Consider the following 13,942-nt stretch of genomic DNA (forward strand, 5'->3'; position numbering starts at 1 on the left):
ATTATTTCTTTTCTTCAAATGGATAGTTCACTCCAGAATGAAAATGTGCTTACTATATTTAGTTCCTCAAGTGGTTATTTATGAGTTTCCTTTATCTGTAGAAAACAAAATAAGATATTTAGAAAAATAATTAAAAACATGTAGCATTAACTTTCACGGTTGAAAAACCTTGATTTTGTGCGTTTAACATAAGTAATAAACTTGAACAGCTTTGTGGCAAGTGAAAGGTGAGTGAATAATTTTAAGATTTGGGTGAACTATTCCTTTAACTTTAACACTCCGGTCCGGTAGGGGATAGTGCACCTTCAGTTTTTTTTGCCAGCCGCCCAGACATAAAACTTGAAGAAGAAATTGGAGACAAGTCACGTGGTGAATTAATCTAAGTGAAATGTTTTATACGAACTAATTTTATTGTTAGTTTACGTCATATGATTATTTTTTATTTGTGATAGAATTACGATGTGATGGCCACTTAATACTAAAATCGGGTGCGTTCCAAATCGCTAAATTATGCACCATTGTACGCCGTTTTGTATTAGTGCGTTCACACCGTAAATTCTAGCCTGGTTGTCAATGCAGTTGTACTCGTGACAGGCACTAACGTTATATGATAATCTGGTGATTTGTTTCAATTTATTACTTATCATTCTTTTGTTACTTCATTTTGGAAACTATTTGAGTTTCCGGTAAGTTTTTTTAATTGAGACGACGCTAAACATACACTACACGGTTGAGAGTGTAAGTTAAAGTGCGTAGTGCATACCATTGTGTCATTTGTGTCCCAACTTTTGTGTTATAAAAAATTGTTCCAGTCGCAGCATAGATATGTCACGGCCTCTGTTTGGCGGTGCGTTATCAGCCGTTTTCCCTTCCAGTGTTATGGATATCAGGTAAACCAAATTAACGTTATACATAAACGTTTCGTTTGCGTGGTTGTGGATGGATTAATTGTTCAAGATTACCTGACCTTTTTTTCTCTCGTTTGTAGTGAACTGAGACAGATCCCTGATAACCAAGAAGTGTTCGCTCACTCTCAAACAGACCAGAGTATTATCATTGAACTGCTGGAGTATCAAAGCCAAGTGCAGGATGCTGACGCAGCCAGGTAACGTTAACATCTAGTTTTATAATATAAGAACAAGCGTAGATTTACCTCTTTTTTTGTAATATGTTCCTAAAAATATTTACAAAAAAAAAAAAAAAAAAATATATATATATATATATATATATATATATATATTTGTTTGCTTTAGTAATATAAACATTGGTCCTAACACAAATTAGAACATAAAAGCTTAATTGGTCGAGCATACCAACAATAAATGACACAAAATGAAACAAAAATGGCCACAGTAGGGATGCAATGGTTCAAACTTCCCATAGTTCGCTATGCATTGAGGTAAAGTTGGTTTAATATTCACTCATTCAGACTTTCGCCCTAATAACATAATTTTCAGAAAAGTAAGCAAATTCTAAATGCCAATGACTATTAAAGTACAACATTGTTCAGTCAAATAAACAGTGCTTATGTTGTTTTCAGTCATATTTACATGCGATTTTAATCCAAATATTAAAGTACCAAGTATGGAATGTGTCAGAAGTTCTCACTGAACGAATGGGCAAATTTAAAACTAAATTTACCTCAATCTACATATTCATCGTCTACCAGACATGCTTTCATACACTGTAAAGTTGGTTATCACGCGTATTGAGGTAAAGTTGGTTTTATATATGCACATTCATTAATTTAACGTTCCCTATATTATTTACTAAGCTAATTTGAATAAAGTCTGAAATCACATGTAAATATGACATTAGCACTATTTATTTGACTGTGAACACTGTTGTACTTTGATATTCATTGGCTGCTAATATGATTTCACTATTTAGAATTTGCAAATAATATTTTTCTGAAATGATAATAAGGAGAAAGTCTAAATGCGTGAATAAAAAACAGCTTTACCTCAATTCGCTATGCATCATGGTTTTAGGGTCACATTTTCGCTACGGAAGAGTATGTTCTAAAACTACACATATGACTGTAGATTTGCATGCTTCCTCATTAATTAAATTAAAGTATGTCATTTTGTAAATTGTTGAAATGAAATGCTTAAGAAAAATAAAGGCAAACAGCTTGAGTTTCCCTTTTTCTGTTTTATAATGTGACTCAACAGTCTCAAGCAATTATGCAGATAATAATTGTCAACATATCTTAATAATTGAGCTGTTATATAGTATCAATTTATTCTGTTTACATTATGCTTGCATTACCAAAAAGACAGCAAAGCATTTTTGTGAACATTCATTCCAGAGAGCTCTGTTATCAGAGCATTACCATTTTATTAATAGAAGTTTCAGTTTTAAAGCATACTTAGTTTTAAAAGGCACATAGTTTAACCCTTTTTTATGATTTAATATTAATATTAAGGTTCTTCTTTGTGTGCCAGTCGATCTAAAAACAGCTCTATTTGGTCCACTGTTTTATGTTGTTACATTGAAAAAATATGACGGTCTATACTTACACACGTCTGTTAAAAAAGCTTAAAGTAGATTTTTCACCATAGGTGCCCTTCAAATTTAATACACTTATTGTTTTTCTATTGTGTTAGGAAAGGGTTCGAGATAAAAATTTGAAAGGTTAATACACAGTCTTCTAATTTATAATCAGTCTATTTTTCATTATTGTGTGAAATACATGTGTGTGTGTGTGTGTGTATACATATACACACACAGTATGTCACAAAAGTGAGTACACTGCTCAGATTTCTGCAAATATTTATTCATAGCTTTTCATAGGACAACACTGCAGAAACGACTCTTTGACACAATGAAAAGTAGTCAGTGTAAAGTTTGTATAGCAGTGTAAATTAATTGTCCTCTCAAAATAACTAAAAATACAGCCACTAATAGCTCAACCCCTGGCAACAAAAGTGAGTACACCCTTAAGTAAAAATGTGAAAAGTCAATATTTTGTTTGGTCACCAACATTTTCTATCATTTTCTAATTTAAAATTCTCTTGGGTATGGAGTTGACCAGAGCTTCACAGGTCGCCACTGGAATTCTTTTCCACTCCTCCATCACAACATCACTGAGGTGGTGGACATTTCACACCTTGTGCTCCGTTATCTTCTCTTTCAGGATACCCCTGAGGTGCTCTATGGGGTTTAGGTCTGGAGACATGCTTGGCCAGTACATCACCTTTACCCTCAGTTTCTTTAGCAAGCCAGTGGTCATCCTGGAGGTGTGTTGGGGTCATTATTTTGCTGGAACACTGTTCTGTAACCCAGTTTCATGAGAGAACTGCTTCAGTATGTCACAGTACATGTCAGAATTCATGTTTCCTTCAATGAACTGTAGCTCCCCAATGCCAGCAGCACTCATGCAGCCCCAGAACATGACACTCCCACCACTATGTTTGACGGTAGGCTAGACACACTTGTCTTTGAACTTACCTGGTTGCCACCACACATGCTGGACACCATCTGAACCAAATAGGTTTATCTTGGTCATGTCAGACCACAGGACATAAATCCAGTAATCCTGGTCCTTGGTTTGCATGTCTGCAGCAAATTGTTTGCGAGCTTTCTTGCGCATCATCTTTAAAACAAGTTTCCTTCTAGGACGACAACCATGCATACCAATTTGATGCAGTGTGCGGCATGCGGTCTGAGTACTGACAGGCTGAACTTGCATCCCTTCAAACTCTGCAGCAATGCTGAAAGCACTCATCCGTCTGCTTTTCAAAGACAATTTTTGGATGTGACACTGAGAACATGCACTCAGCTATTTGGGCTGAGGTCTAACATAAATAGGTCTTTTCTGAGAAGAACATGTCTTTGGATAGTCTTGGCCACTGTGCTGCAGCACAGATTGAGAGTGTTGGCCTAGGCCATCTTTATTCAAAGCAACAATTTTTTTTTTAGGTCTTCTGAGAGTTGTTTGCCATGAGGTGCCATGTTGAACTTTTAGAGACCAGGTGAAGAGAGTGGAAGAGCTTTCACGCCAAATTTAACTCACCTGCTATCTGGAGACACCTGAGACAGTGTAACACCAATGAATCACATGACACAGGGGAAGGAAAATTACTAGTTGTTGCTGAATATGTAAATTTTCACTTAAGGGTGTACTTTTGTTGCCAGGGGTTCAGCTATTATTGGTTGTACTTTTGGGGTGCTTTCACACCTAGACTTTTGTTTTGGAACCTATCTCGTTTGGCATATGTGAAACTCATTCAGGTGATCTTGGCGCGATTGAAATGAACTCTGGAGCAGATCGATTGTAGTCAGAAAGCAAAATGATCTGAGCCCGGCTATATCACAGTGTATTATGGATATGTAATACGCATATATGGCTATAAGAAGAGAGAATTATTAGTAGGGCAAGATGTCATTCCTACCGGTAAATGTGCGTTTCATGTTAACTACGAAAGTGAAAGCATGCTGAATTATTAACGAGAGCTGTTATCCGTTAGGAACATTAACCGAACTGCAGTCTAGCCCAGAGCTATGCATTAGAGAGTCTTACCTCAGATTTATTTATTTATTTATTTATTTATTTATTTATTCACCATTCAAAATAAAGCACAGCTTTCCGCTTATAATGTCTTATTGCTCATCGCCATAAATTAAAATAAGGATGCATGACAGCTGAGCGGGACTCATAAATAACCATGAAAACCATGAAACTCTGACCAATGTAAGGAAAGTTAACTCACATGTGACTTGTTTTAGCTCTTTTGGTCCGTTTAGAAACTTTGCCATGTGAAAGTGAACCGCACCAACAACAAAAAGCAACATTGTAACAATTTTAATCCCTGGTCCTGAACAACTGAATCGATTCACTGGTGTGAAAGCACTCTTAGTTATTTTTAGAGGACACTAAATTTACACTGCTATAGAAAATTTACGCCAACTACGTTTCTTTGTGTCAACGAGTCATTTCTGCAGTGTTGTCCTATGAAAAGATATAAATATTTGCAGAAATGAGAGGGGTTTAAAAAAATTGATTGTTAAAAAAGATTGTTAAAAAAATACTGAAAAACGAACCTGGGCATGTACACAAGGCAACATGTATATCGAACTCCAGTATCAAACTTTTGACCAAACAAATTTATTGTGGCGAGCACAATAAATTATTCCTTTTATAATGGGTTGGTATATTTATTAGTTAGGAGTAGAAATAACATTTGTACAATATTTTAAAGAACATATAAACAATGCACACGTTTCTTAGAAAGTTTAATATTATTATTATTATTTAACAATCATTTAATTAACAATGAGATCTTATTGCCATTGGGTTGGACAATGAAACTGAAACGATTTAGTGTTGGGGGTTTCATGGCTAAATTTGACCAGGCAGGTGACCAAACTTCATTGATTGCACATTCCACCAGTAAAGCTGGGGTCACTGGACTTTTCTCCCCATAGACTTACATTTATACGCAAGTGAATGCGTCAGACCAAAAACGCAAGGTCATGTGTCAAGTTTCGCAGGTCCCTGCGGTGCAAAATCCAAGCTTGTTGAACTCTTGATGTGCACATTTAATTCTGCATACAGTAGGGCAGCTGATGTTGCCTTTTAGACAGCTGATGTGGTGTATATATACAGTATATATATTTCTGTGTGGAGTTTGCATGTTCTCCCTGCCCTCGTGTGGCTTTCCTCCGGGTGCTCCGGTTTCCCCCACAGCTCAAAGACATGTGGTACAGGTGAATTGGGTAAGCTAAATTGTCCGTAGTGTATGAGTGTGTGTGTGTGGATGTTTCCCAGAGATGGGTTGCGGCTGGAAGGGCATCCGCTGCGTAAAAACTTGCTGGATATGTTGGTGTTTATTCCACTGTGGCGACCCCGGATTAATAAAGGGACTAAGCCTACAAGTAAATGAATATATATATATATATATTTATATATATATATATATATATATATATATATATATATATATATATATATATATATATATATATATATATATGCGCGCTTGTGTGTGTGTGTGTGTGTATATATGTGTGTGTGTGTGTGTATATACATTAATTTATTTTCGTGTCGGCTTTGTCACTTTATTAATCCGGGGTCGCCACAGCGGAATGAACCGCCAACGCAGCGGATGCCCTTCCAGCCGCAACCCATCTCTGGGAAACATCCACACCAAATGTGCCGCAAACCTGCGTTTGAGTGAAGGTCTCGGCCGTTAGATCGCCCCCCTGGGGGCTGGCTGCAGTACAAGTCATAAAGCCCGCCTCCTCCGTGTTAATGAAGGAGACTTGAGCCCAAATAAAAAAAATTATTACACTTGCAATAAAATGTCCCGAAAGATGGTTCTGGTTGATTAAGGCACTGGTTATTGAGCTGAAATAGGTGCAAATCTTCATTTTTGTAAACGGTTTGTTTTTAGCAGTAATTTAATGCTGGGCGTGTCATCGTGATTGACAGCTGTGATTGACAGTTTCTCAAAGCAGCGCGTCTGAGCTTCGGCAGGAGACTGAAGTGTGATTATTCGATTTCTGTGTTATTTTACCATGACAAAATGAGTTCAGCAGTAAACTATAGTTTCTGACATACATGATCTGGTGGAACACTGTTTATTCGCTAAGGTCAGGGCTTTTTTCGGGCTTTATTAGTTTGCTGATACACGCCTAACCACTCAGATAGCAAAATACACTCAGGCCATCTCCGGCTAGATTCTTGCCTGCCGGAGACTTACCCCTCAGAGCTCAGACTGACTACCTCTGCTGGACCCACTCCGGATGCCTGGACTCACTGCCCGGTTCCAGCCCGAGTCAATCGAGCCAGATGCGGCGGCCGAGCGAGCTGGCGCTGCCGCATGCGAGCCGCGAGTAGGTTATGCGCTGCAGCCCGGAGCTGGCGCGATTGAATATATAAAGCCCTCATATTTGTTAACGTCATTACATCCATTTGTGTTGATAAGACAGCAAACGCATGCTGAGAAGTTCGGGGGGCGTGGTTTATTTTACATAAAGCGTTTGGTTGGAAGCTCGACTCCGCTCATTTTCGCGGCTCCTCCTCTGGCTCCATCAGACAGTCCTTCTGCGCATGTCAAGGCTCCAATTTCAGCAGTCTTTTGCGACAGTTTGTGCCCGTCAAGCAGGCATTTTGCCCTCAAGGCGTTCAATGGGAAAAGGGGCTGTCGCGTCGTCCATATTTTTTACAGTCATTGATCCACACACACACTCATACACTATGGACAATTTAGCCTACCCAATTCACCTGTACCACATGTCTTTGGACTGTGGGGGAAACTGGAGCACCCGGAGGAAACCCACGCGAAAGCAGGGAGAACATGTGAACTCCTCACAGAAATGCCAACTGAGCCGAGGTTCGAACCAGCGACCTTCTTGCTGTGAGGCGACAGCACTACCAACTGTGCCACTGCCTATATATATATATATATATATATATATATATATATATATATATATATATATATATATATATATATATATATATTAGCGCTGTCAAATTTAACGCGTTAATGTATGCGATTAATTTGAAATAATTAACGCGTTAACTGTAGGATGTTTCTGTTCCGGACAGAGCGCCTGTGTGAAATATTCTGCAGCCTATTGGTTCTTTTCTTTATTGACATTGGGCTGACCCAATCACAATCTTCCATGTTGGGCTCTGTGTACTGTAGGTGTGTATTCGTCAGAATATGCAAGAGTCACGCCTGTTTCTCACACGGTCCATTTGTGTTGATAAGACAGCAAACGCATGCTGAGAAGTTCGGGGGGCGTGGTTTATTTTACATAAAGCGTTTGGTTGGAAGCTCGACTCCGCTCATTTTCGCGGCTCCTCCTCTGGCTCCATCAGACAGTCCTTCTGCGCATGTCAAGGCTCCAATTTCAGCAGTCTTTTGCGACAGTTTGTGCCCGTCAAGCAGGCATTTTGCCCTCAAGGCGTTCAATGGGAAAAGGGGCTGTCGCGTCGTCCATATTTTTTACAGTCATTGATCCACACACACACTCATACACTATGGACAATTTAGCCTACCCAATTCACCTGTACCACATGTCTTTGGACTGTGGGGGAAACTGGAGCACCCGGAGGAAACCCACGCGAAAGCAGGGAGAACATGTGAACTCCTCACAGAAATGCCAACTGAGCCGAGGTTCGAACCAGCGACCTTCTTGCTGTGAGGCGACAGCACTACCAACTGTGCCACTGCCTATATATATATATATATATATATATATATATATATATATATATATATATATATTAGCGCTGTCAAATTTAACGCGTTAATGTATGCGATTAATTTGAAATAATTAACGCGTTAACTGTAGGATGTTTCTGTTCCGGACAGAGCGCCTGTGTGAAATATTCTGCAGCCTATTGGTTCTTTTCTTTATTGACATTGGGCTGACCCAATCACAATCTTCCATGTTGGGCTCTGTGTACTGTAGGTGTGTATTCGTCAGAATATGCAAGAGTCACGCCTGTTTCTCACACGGGTCCGCCCCGCTGGAGAGCAGCAGCGGGGCACAGATCAATATATTCCAGTCTATTCTATCTAGTTACCTATCTGTCCTTATACATATACTTTTTTTTAAACTTTTAATCTGCACCACGGCCGCGGCAACTTCCTCCTGCTGTTTCCTGAACCTGCAAGTCTTTATTTTACAAATTATAAAGAATGTCTGCTTCTCAATTTCTATGAGGGGTGTCATTTATGTATTTTAAGATGCACTCGGTCAGAGGACAAGCGCAGGAGATATCATGACAGTGTTTTTGATCGTCAGCTTGATGTAGGCTTATAGTGACAATAATATTTATACAATATGGTTAATATAATGATATTTATACATGACCAAACTAGTGTGCAACTTTTTTTTACATTTATTTTTGTAGTTCTGCCCAAACAAATATTTGTTGCATTTTTTAATTGTTTAAGTTCATTTGATTGACAATGTAAAAGCTGTTAGCTACATTTGATGTTTTATTGTTGAGTTAAACATGTTTTTTAAGGGTCTCTGATACATTACTTTTATTATTTATCTTTATTTTATTAATCAACATTAACTGTGTGCGTCAGCAGGCAGTTTTTGTTATGCTCATTATTACTTTCAAAACTTGCGTTAAAGCGGGAAACATGTCAAACTTACTGAAACATTAGAGGCCGCTTGCTGAAAGGCAGGGGAATGCAAATGCTGAAATTTGACAGCTCGCGACTTCATCTGGCACTTCATTTACATAGACATCAATACTCCAATTTTAATAAGATTAAGATAATACTCTTATTAAGAGTCTACCTTGTTAAAACAGTGATTTTTTGATTACCTTAAAGGATCACAGAGTCACGAAATGCAGAGGTTTTTCTTTCCATTCGCCATGCAGTATCAAATTCCATTAAAACAAAAGTCAAAAGTTAAAAATGAAACATATGAAATTAGATTAAACTCTGGAGAAAAGGCTGGAGAGCCTGGTAATGCGACATTAATTATTTTATACTGAAATATGCATATTATTGGTCTTATCCATATTTCTTGGCATGTTGAACACACCATGGCCACAACAGAAAATAAAAAAACTGCAACTGCGTACATTTTTTTTTACGCATTAATTTTTTCAAATTAATCGTATGTGTTAATGCACTTATTTTGACAGCACTAATATATATATATATATTTATATATATATATTTTTTTTAATGAGCAATATCACATGAGTAGCAGTGCAAATTATCTGTATATCTGTATTATCTGTATAACCTTATGCTTAGTGTCCCACTCGTGATGATATATTGCCATATCGCACTGCTAAGCTGTAATATTATGTTTGTCCAACAGTTCGGCGGCATAGTGTATACTATAAAAGAAAACCGAACACAGAAAGTGTCAAAAATAATTTTGTACAAGGAACTACATTCTTCCGCCATTCATTCACAATCTGCAGCTGACAGTCAAAACAGCAGAAACCATTGCTTAAAAACACGTCACTTTAGAACTAGTATTTGAATGATTCTCTAGCATAATATCTTAAGTGATAACATATTTATTTTGCTCACATTTTAAAATTATAAGGCTAAACAGCATGAAATGCTATCAGTCTACAGAGAATATAGAATATATATTATATATATTTCTATAATATTTATTATAGAATAAAAAAAAACACGTGTCAAGCCATGAGAACCGAACCGAAAACAGTGTTAAAAAACCGAGGTATGTATTGAACTGTGGGCTAACTGTATTGTTGCATCCCTAATATATATATATATATATATATATATATATATATATATATATATATATATATATATATATATATATATATATATATATATTAGTCATTAATACACATTATTGTCTTGTATGGACCTATTTCTAGCAACTTTTTGGTTTTTAAATTGACATGCATGGAGTAATATAATAATAATTTTCAGCAGTCATTTCTCCTGTCTTTAATGTCACATGATCATTCATATTGGGTTAAGAATATAAATGTAGGTGTGGATAAACCGTTTTCTGTGTCTGTGCTGTAATAGGTATCACTTTGAAGACGTGGCTGGCAGTAACAAGGCGATAGAGAATGGCACATGGGAGGTCAGAGTGGTGGAACAGGTTCCCCAGTCAGAGATCTCTATGCAGGAATGCAGCTCTGCATGGCTGCTTTCTGGAGCTCAGCTTGTTTCTAAATTCAATGAGGAGGTATGTGGTTCATTTTACAACCTGTAGCACTATATTCGTAGTGGGGGTAATAAGTAGTAAAATGTAACTATTTAGCCCACAACAAGGGTTTTACATTTATAAATACCTAAAACAATTGTCTGTTAAAATAGGAAATAGGCTTACATAAACAATGTCATTTTAATAAAGAGAGTAAAAAATAAAGTAATTTTTTTGTTGTTATTATTGTAAATAAAATACAAATAAATCAATCCCTTAACTAGATCTGTGGTAAGATCCGCATATAGTGTTTTTGACCTCAGTAATTTCCTCATCCAGCACTGATGATTCACATGCTTTTTGTGGGAGAGTTGGGTTGTTTTGTATTGCAAAACCTTAGTTGATCAACGGTAGAAAAATGTAATTTGCATGAATGGTTTGGGTTTTTTTGGATTGCAAAATCTGAGTTAAACAAATGTAAAAAATCTGACACTAGTCTAATTTGTTAAATGTTATTGAACATGAATTTCAGCAGCTTTTTAAATATACATATTTTTTACAGGCAAAGAACACTGTGAATGTCCATCAGTGCTTGTTTCGCCTACCGCAGTTCACCACTGACATCTTAATGACGTTCAACGATCCTGTTTTTATCAAGTGAGTTGGTTAAACATACATTGACCTTCCTCTATGTTTCCTTTTAGATGGAGAATAAACTAGATGCCTTAATTTAAATTAGGGCTGGGTAATAATTTGATATCGATAATTATCACGATATATATTTTGTCTATAAACTGATAATGACAGTTCGCTAATTGTTCAATAGTATGTACATACTATGCGTAACACTGCGCAGGCATTTTGCAGTCTGCCCTTCCGGATGCCGCACGCAGTACAAGTGTACAGCCATAAAGTGTTAGTTGCACTTGGAGGGGTAAGAACAAATAAGGTAAAAAAGGACAAGAAACGTGACTAAACATCAGTTATCTGGAGCTACTTAGTTTTTTGCAATCTGACAAAAAATAGGGCAACATGCACTGCAAATTGCAGACGACTTGTGTCATTAAAAGCAGGCAATACCACAAACCTGTGCTCCGTCCCAATCAGCATACTATGCGTTCTAAATAGTATTTGAAAATAGAATTAGTATGTCCCAAACCATAGTATGTTGAAAAGAGTATGCCAGAGGTTCCCGGATGGTTTGCTATTTCCGGTAGAACCTGTGTAGAACCTTCCATACTCTAACCGCTTAAATTGCCCACAATACATTGCGCGTTGGACGTAAATTCGATCAGAACTACAAATGCGTGTGAAAAGTGTAAATAAACTACAAACATGATGGACGCGCCAGACCAACCGTCAAGTAGAGAGGCTTTGGTAAAGATGTTTGAATGACTTTTAGTCATTATCTAGCCCACTGGAAAATATTTTAATTGCATTATCTGTGTTATATTTCATCTGCAACAACAATACTGAACTTATATAAAGACGGGTTTGGACGTCAAAACGTCTGAATGCATAATTACCCAAAGACCTGAGGAGATTTCTCTGCATGAAAGACTCATGAATGGCAGATTATCCTGCTGCTACTTCTCCAATAAAGTAGGAAATTAAATACAACAGAAATGTGGATGGTGTGTGGATGATTGACGTGGCATAACTAAGCAACACAACGATCTGTTAAAGAGGAAGTAGTATGAAGTAGTCCTAACGCTTGCATACTTTTCTGTTGCACACTCAAAAGTATAAACTTTTCCTTCACAAAAAAAGTACATACTTTTAGGGTGTAGTACAAGTATGCAAATTGGGACGCAGCAATGTTCATTATTTAAAATACTCCACTGATGAAGATACAGATAAAATTACAGACCCAATCAAGTTTTGGTAAACCAGCGCAACTACCCAGCAATTTGATGTCATCATTTTCGAAAGCCGTGCCTTACGAGAACCTCACCCAAAGGATGTTTTGTTTTCAAGCTTATGTTTCCTTTTTAATATTAAGATATTTTCTTTGGACTTTTTAATACATATCGTCCCTCAACGACAGTAAAAGAACCAGCCTTTATGAAGGACATAATCACCGAGGAGAAATGCTCAAGACATAATCTTTAAAATAATGATATTAAAAATACAGCAAATATATGACAGACATTTTCAAAAGCAGTGAATCATAAATTAAATCCTTATTTTCCATGGAGCGAAGCATCATCCACCCACAGTTGTTTAAGGCGGGCACAAACTAAAAATATATACACTTTATATATTTTTCTTTGAAAATGAATCTTTTTGCAATGAATTTCTTTATGTATAATGTGTTACTTAATTCTAATGTACAAGAAGAACGCATAGCATCTGAGTTTTCATGGTTTAATTTTAATTCATTAACGAAGCACGGTTTGAGCAGCATGAGCTGGACAGTCTTTACAAGCTATTGGCAGCACTGATAGTTACCTCGGAAGAATAAACTGGTTATTTATTCCCAGAAAGAGCTCACAAACCAGTTGAGTGAATGGAGAGTCCTTGCATGACTTTTATGATTTATAAAATGAGAGGATGCATAGGCCTATTCATGCCAGTCTGTGAGGTAAATTTAAAACAGCCTCGGATATAACCCGAGATCTGCGCATAAGTTTTTTATGCATCCCGCTATATAAAATATCAGCAGGGTGCCTGCATAAATGAAGTAACCTGCACACATTGGAGATTTAATGCATGGGCGCGTCTCACAGCGCAAAGCATAACTAAACTTTTAAATGTTCATGCTTTTAATCAATCATCAATAAGGTCTATTTATTAAAGGGTTATTGAGAATCAATCGATCATCAAGTATTTGTTAGCATCCCTAAATAAAATAGCCTATACATTAAGGGAAATCTTACCCAAAATTCACCATACTCGCCTTTAAAAGGAGAGATCATCCAAAACTGAACATTCTGTGATCATTTACTCACCTTTTACTTGTTCCACACCTGTTTTATTTATTTTGATGTTGAACAATAATATCCAATAACTTGTAGGTAATGTCTTTGGTTGTTTAAAACTTAAACAGTAAATGCTGAATAAAGATTGTTCTTTTTGTTTATTATTTTAATATTTATATTGTCAGACAGCTAAAACATTTCACAAAATGTGTTAAATCAGCTGCACAAAGCAATTTTATCATGCTGAAAATCCCATAAAATTGATATACAAAGATTTGACATTTATTGTGATAATTATCGATATCGACTGATATGAAAAAAAATTATGGTAATAATTTTTTTTGCCATATTGCCCATCCCTAATTTAAGTAATTATAAATTTCTAATAG

The 13,942-nt window shown here is 36.7% G+C and overlaps 1 protein-coding gene across 3 annotated transcripts in view; it reads left to right on the top strand.

Moving 5' to 3' along the window:
* Positions 1-341: 341 nt before the first annotated feature.
* The window catches only part of rangrf (RAN guanine nucleotide release factor), a 13,989-nt gene continuing 388 nt past the window's right edge, over positions 342-13,942 (top strand). Inside the window, exons 1-5 of one of the 3 annotated variants that reach the window (XM_005165495.4) lie at positions 342-369; positions 813-890; positions 989-1,105; positions 10,512-10,674; positions 11,195-11,289. In XM_005165495.4, the coding sequence (XP_005165552.1) occupies positions 826-890; positions 989-1,105; positions 10,512-10,674; positions 11,195-11,289 (440 nt within the window). In that variant the 5' untranslated portion in view covers positions 342-369; positions 813-825. Of the gene's footprint in view, positions 687-812; positions 891-988; positions 1,106-10,511; positions 10,675-11,194; positions 11,290-13,942 lie in introns of those variants that run through there. The other 2 variants (XM_005165494.6, NM_001099995.1) reach the window with 2 other exon arrangements.

This window comes from Danio rerio, chromosome 5, assembly GCF_049306965.1.
Source record: "Danio rerio strain Tuebingen ecotype United States chromosome 5, GRCz12tu, whole genome shotgun sequence".
Lineage (NCBI taxonomy): Eukaryota > Metazoa > Chordata > Actinopteri > Cypriniformes > Danionidae > Danio > Danio rerio.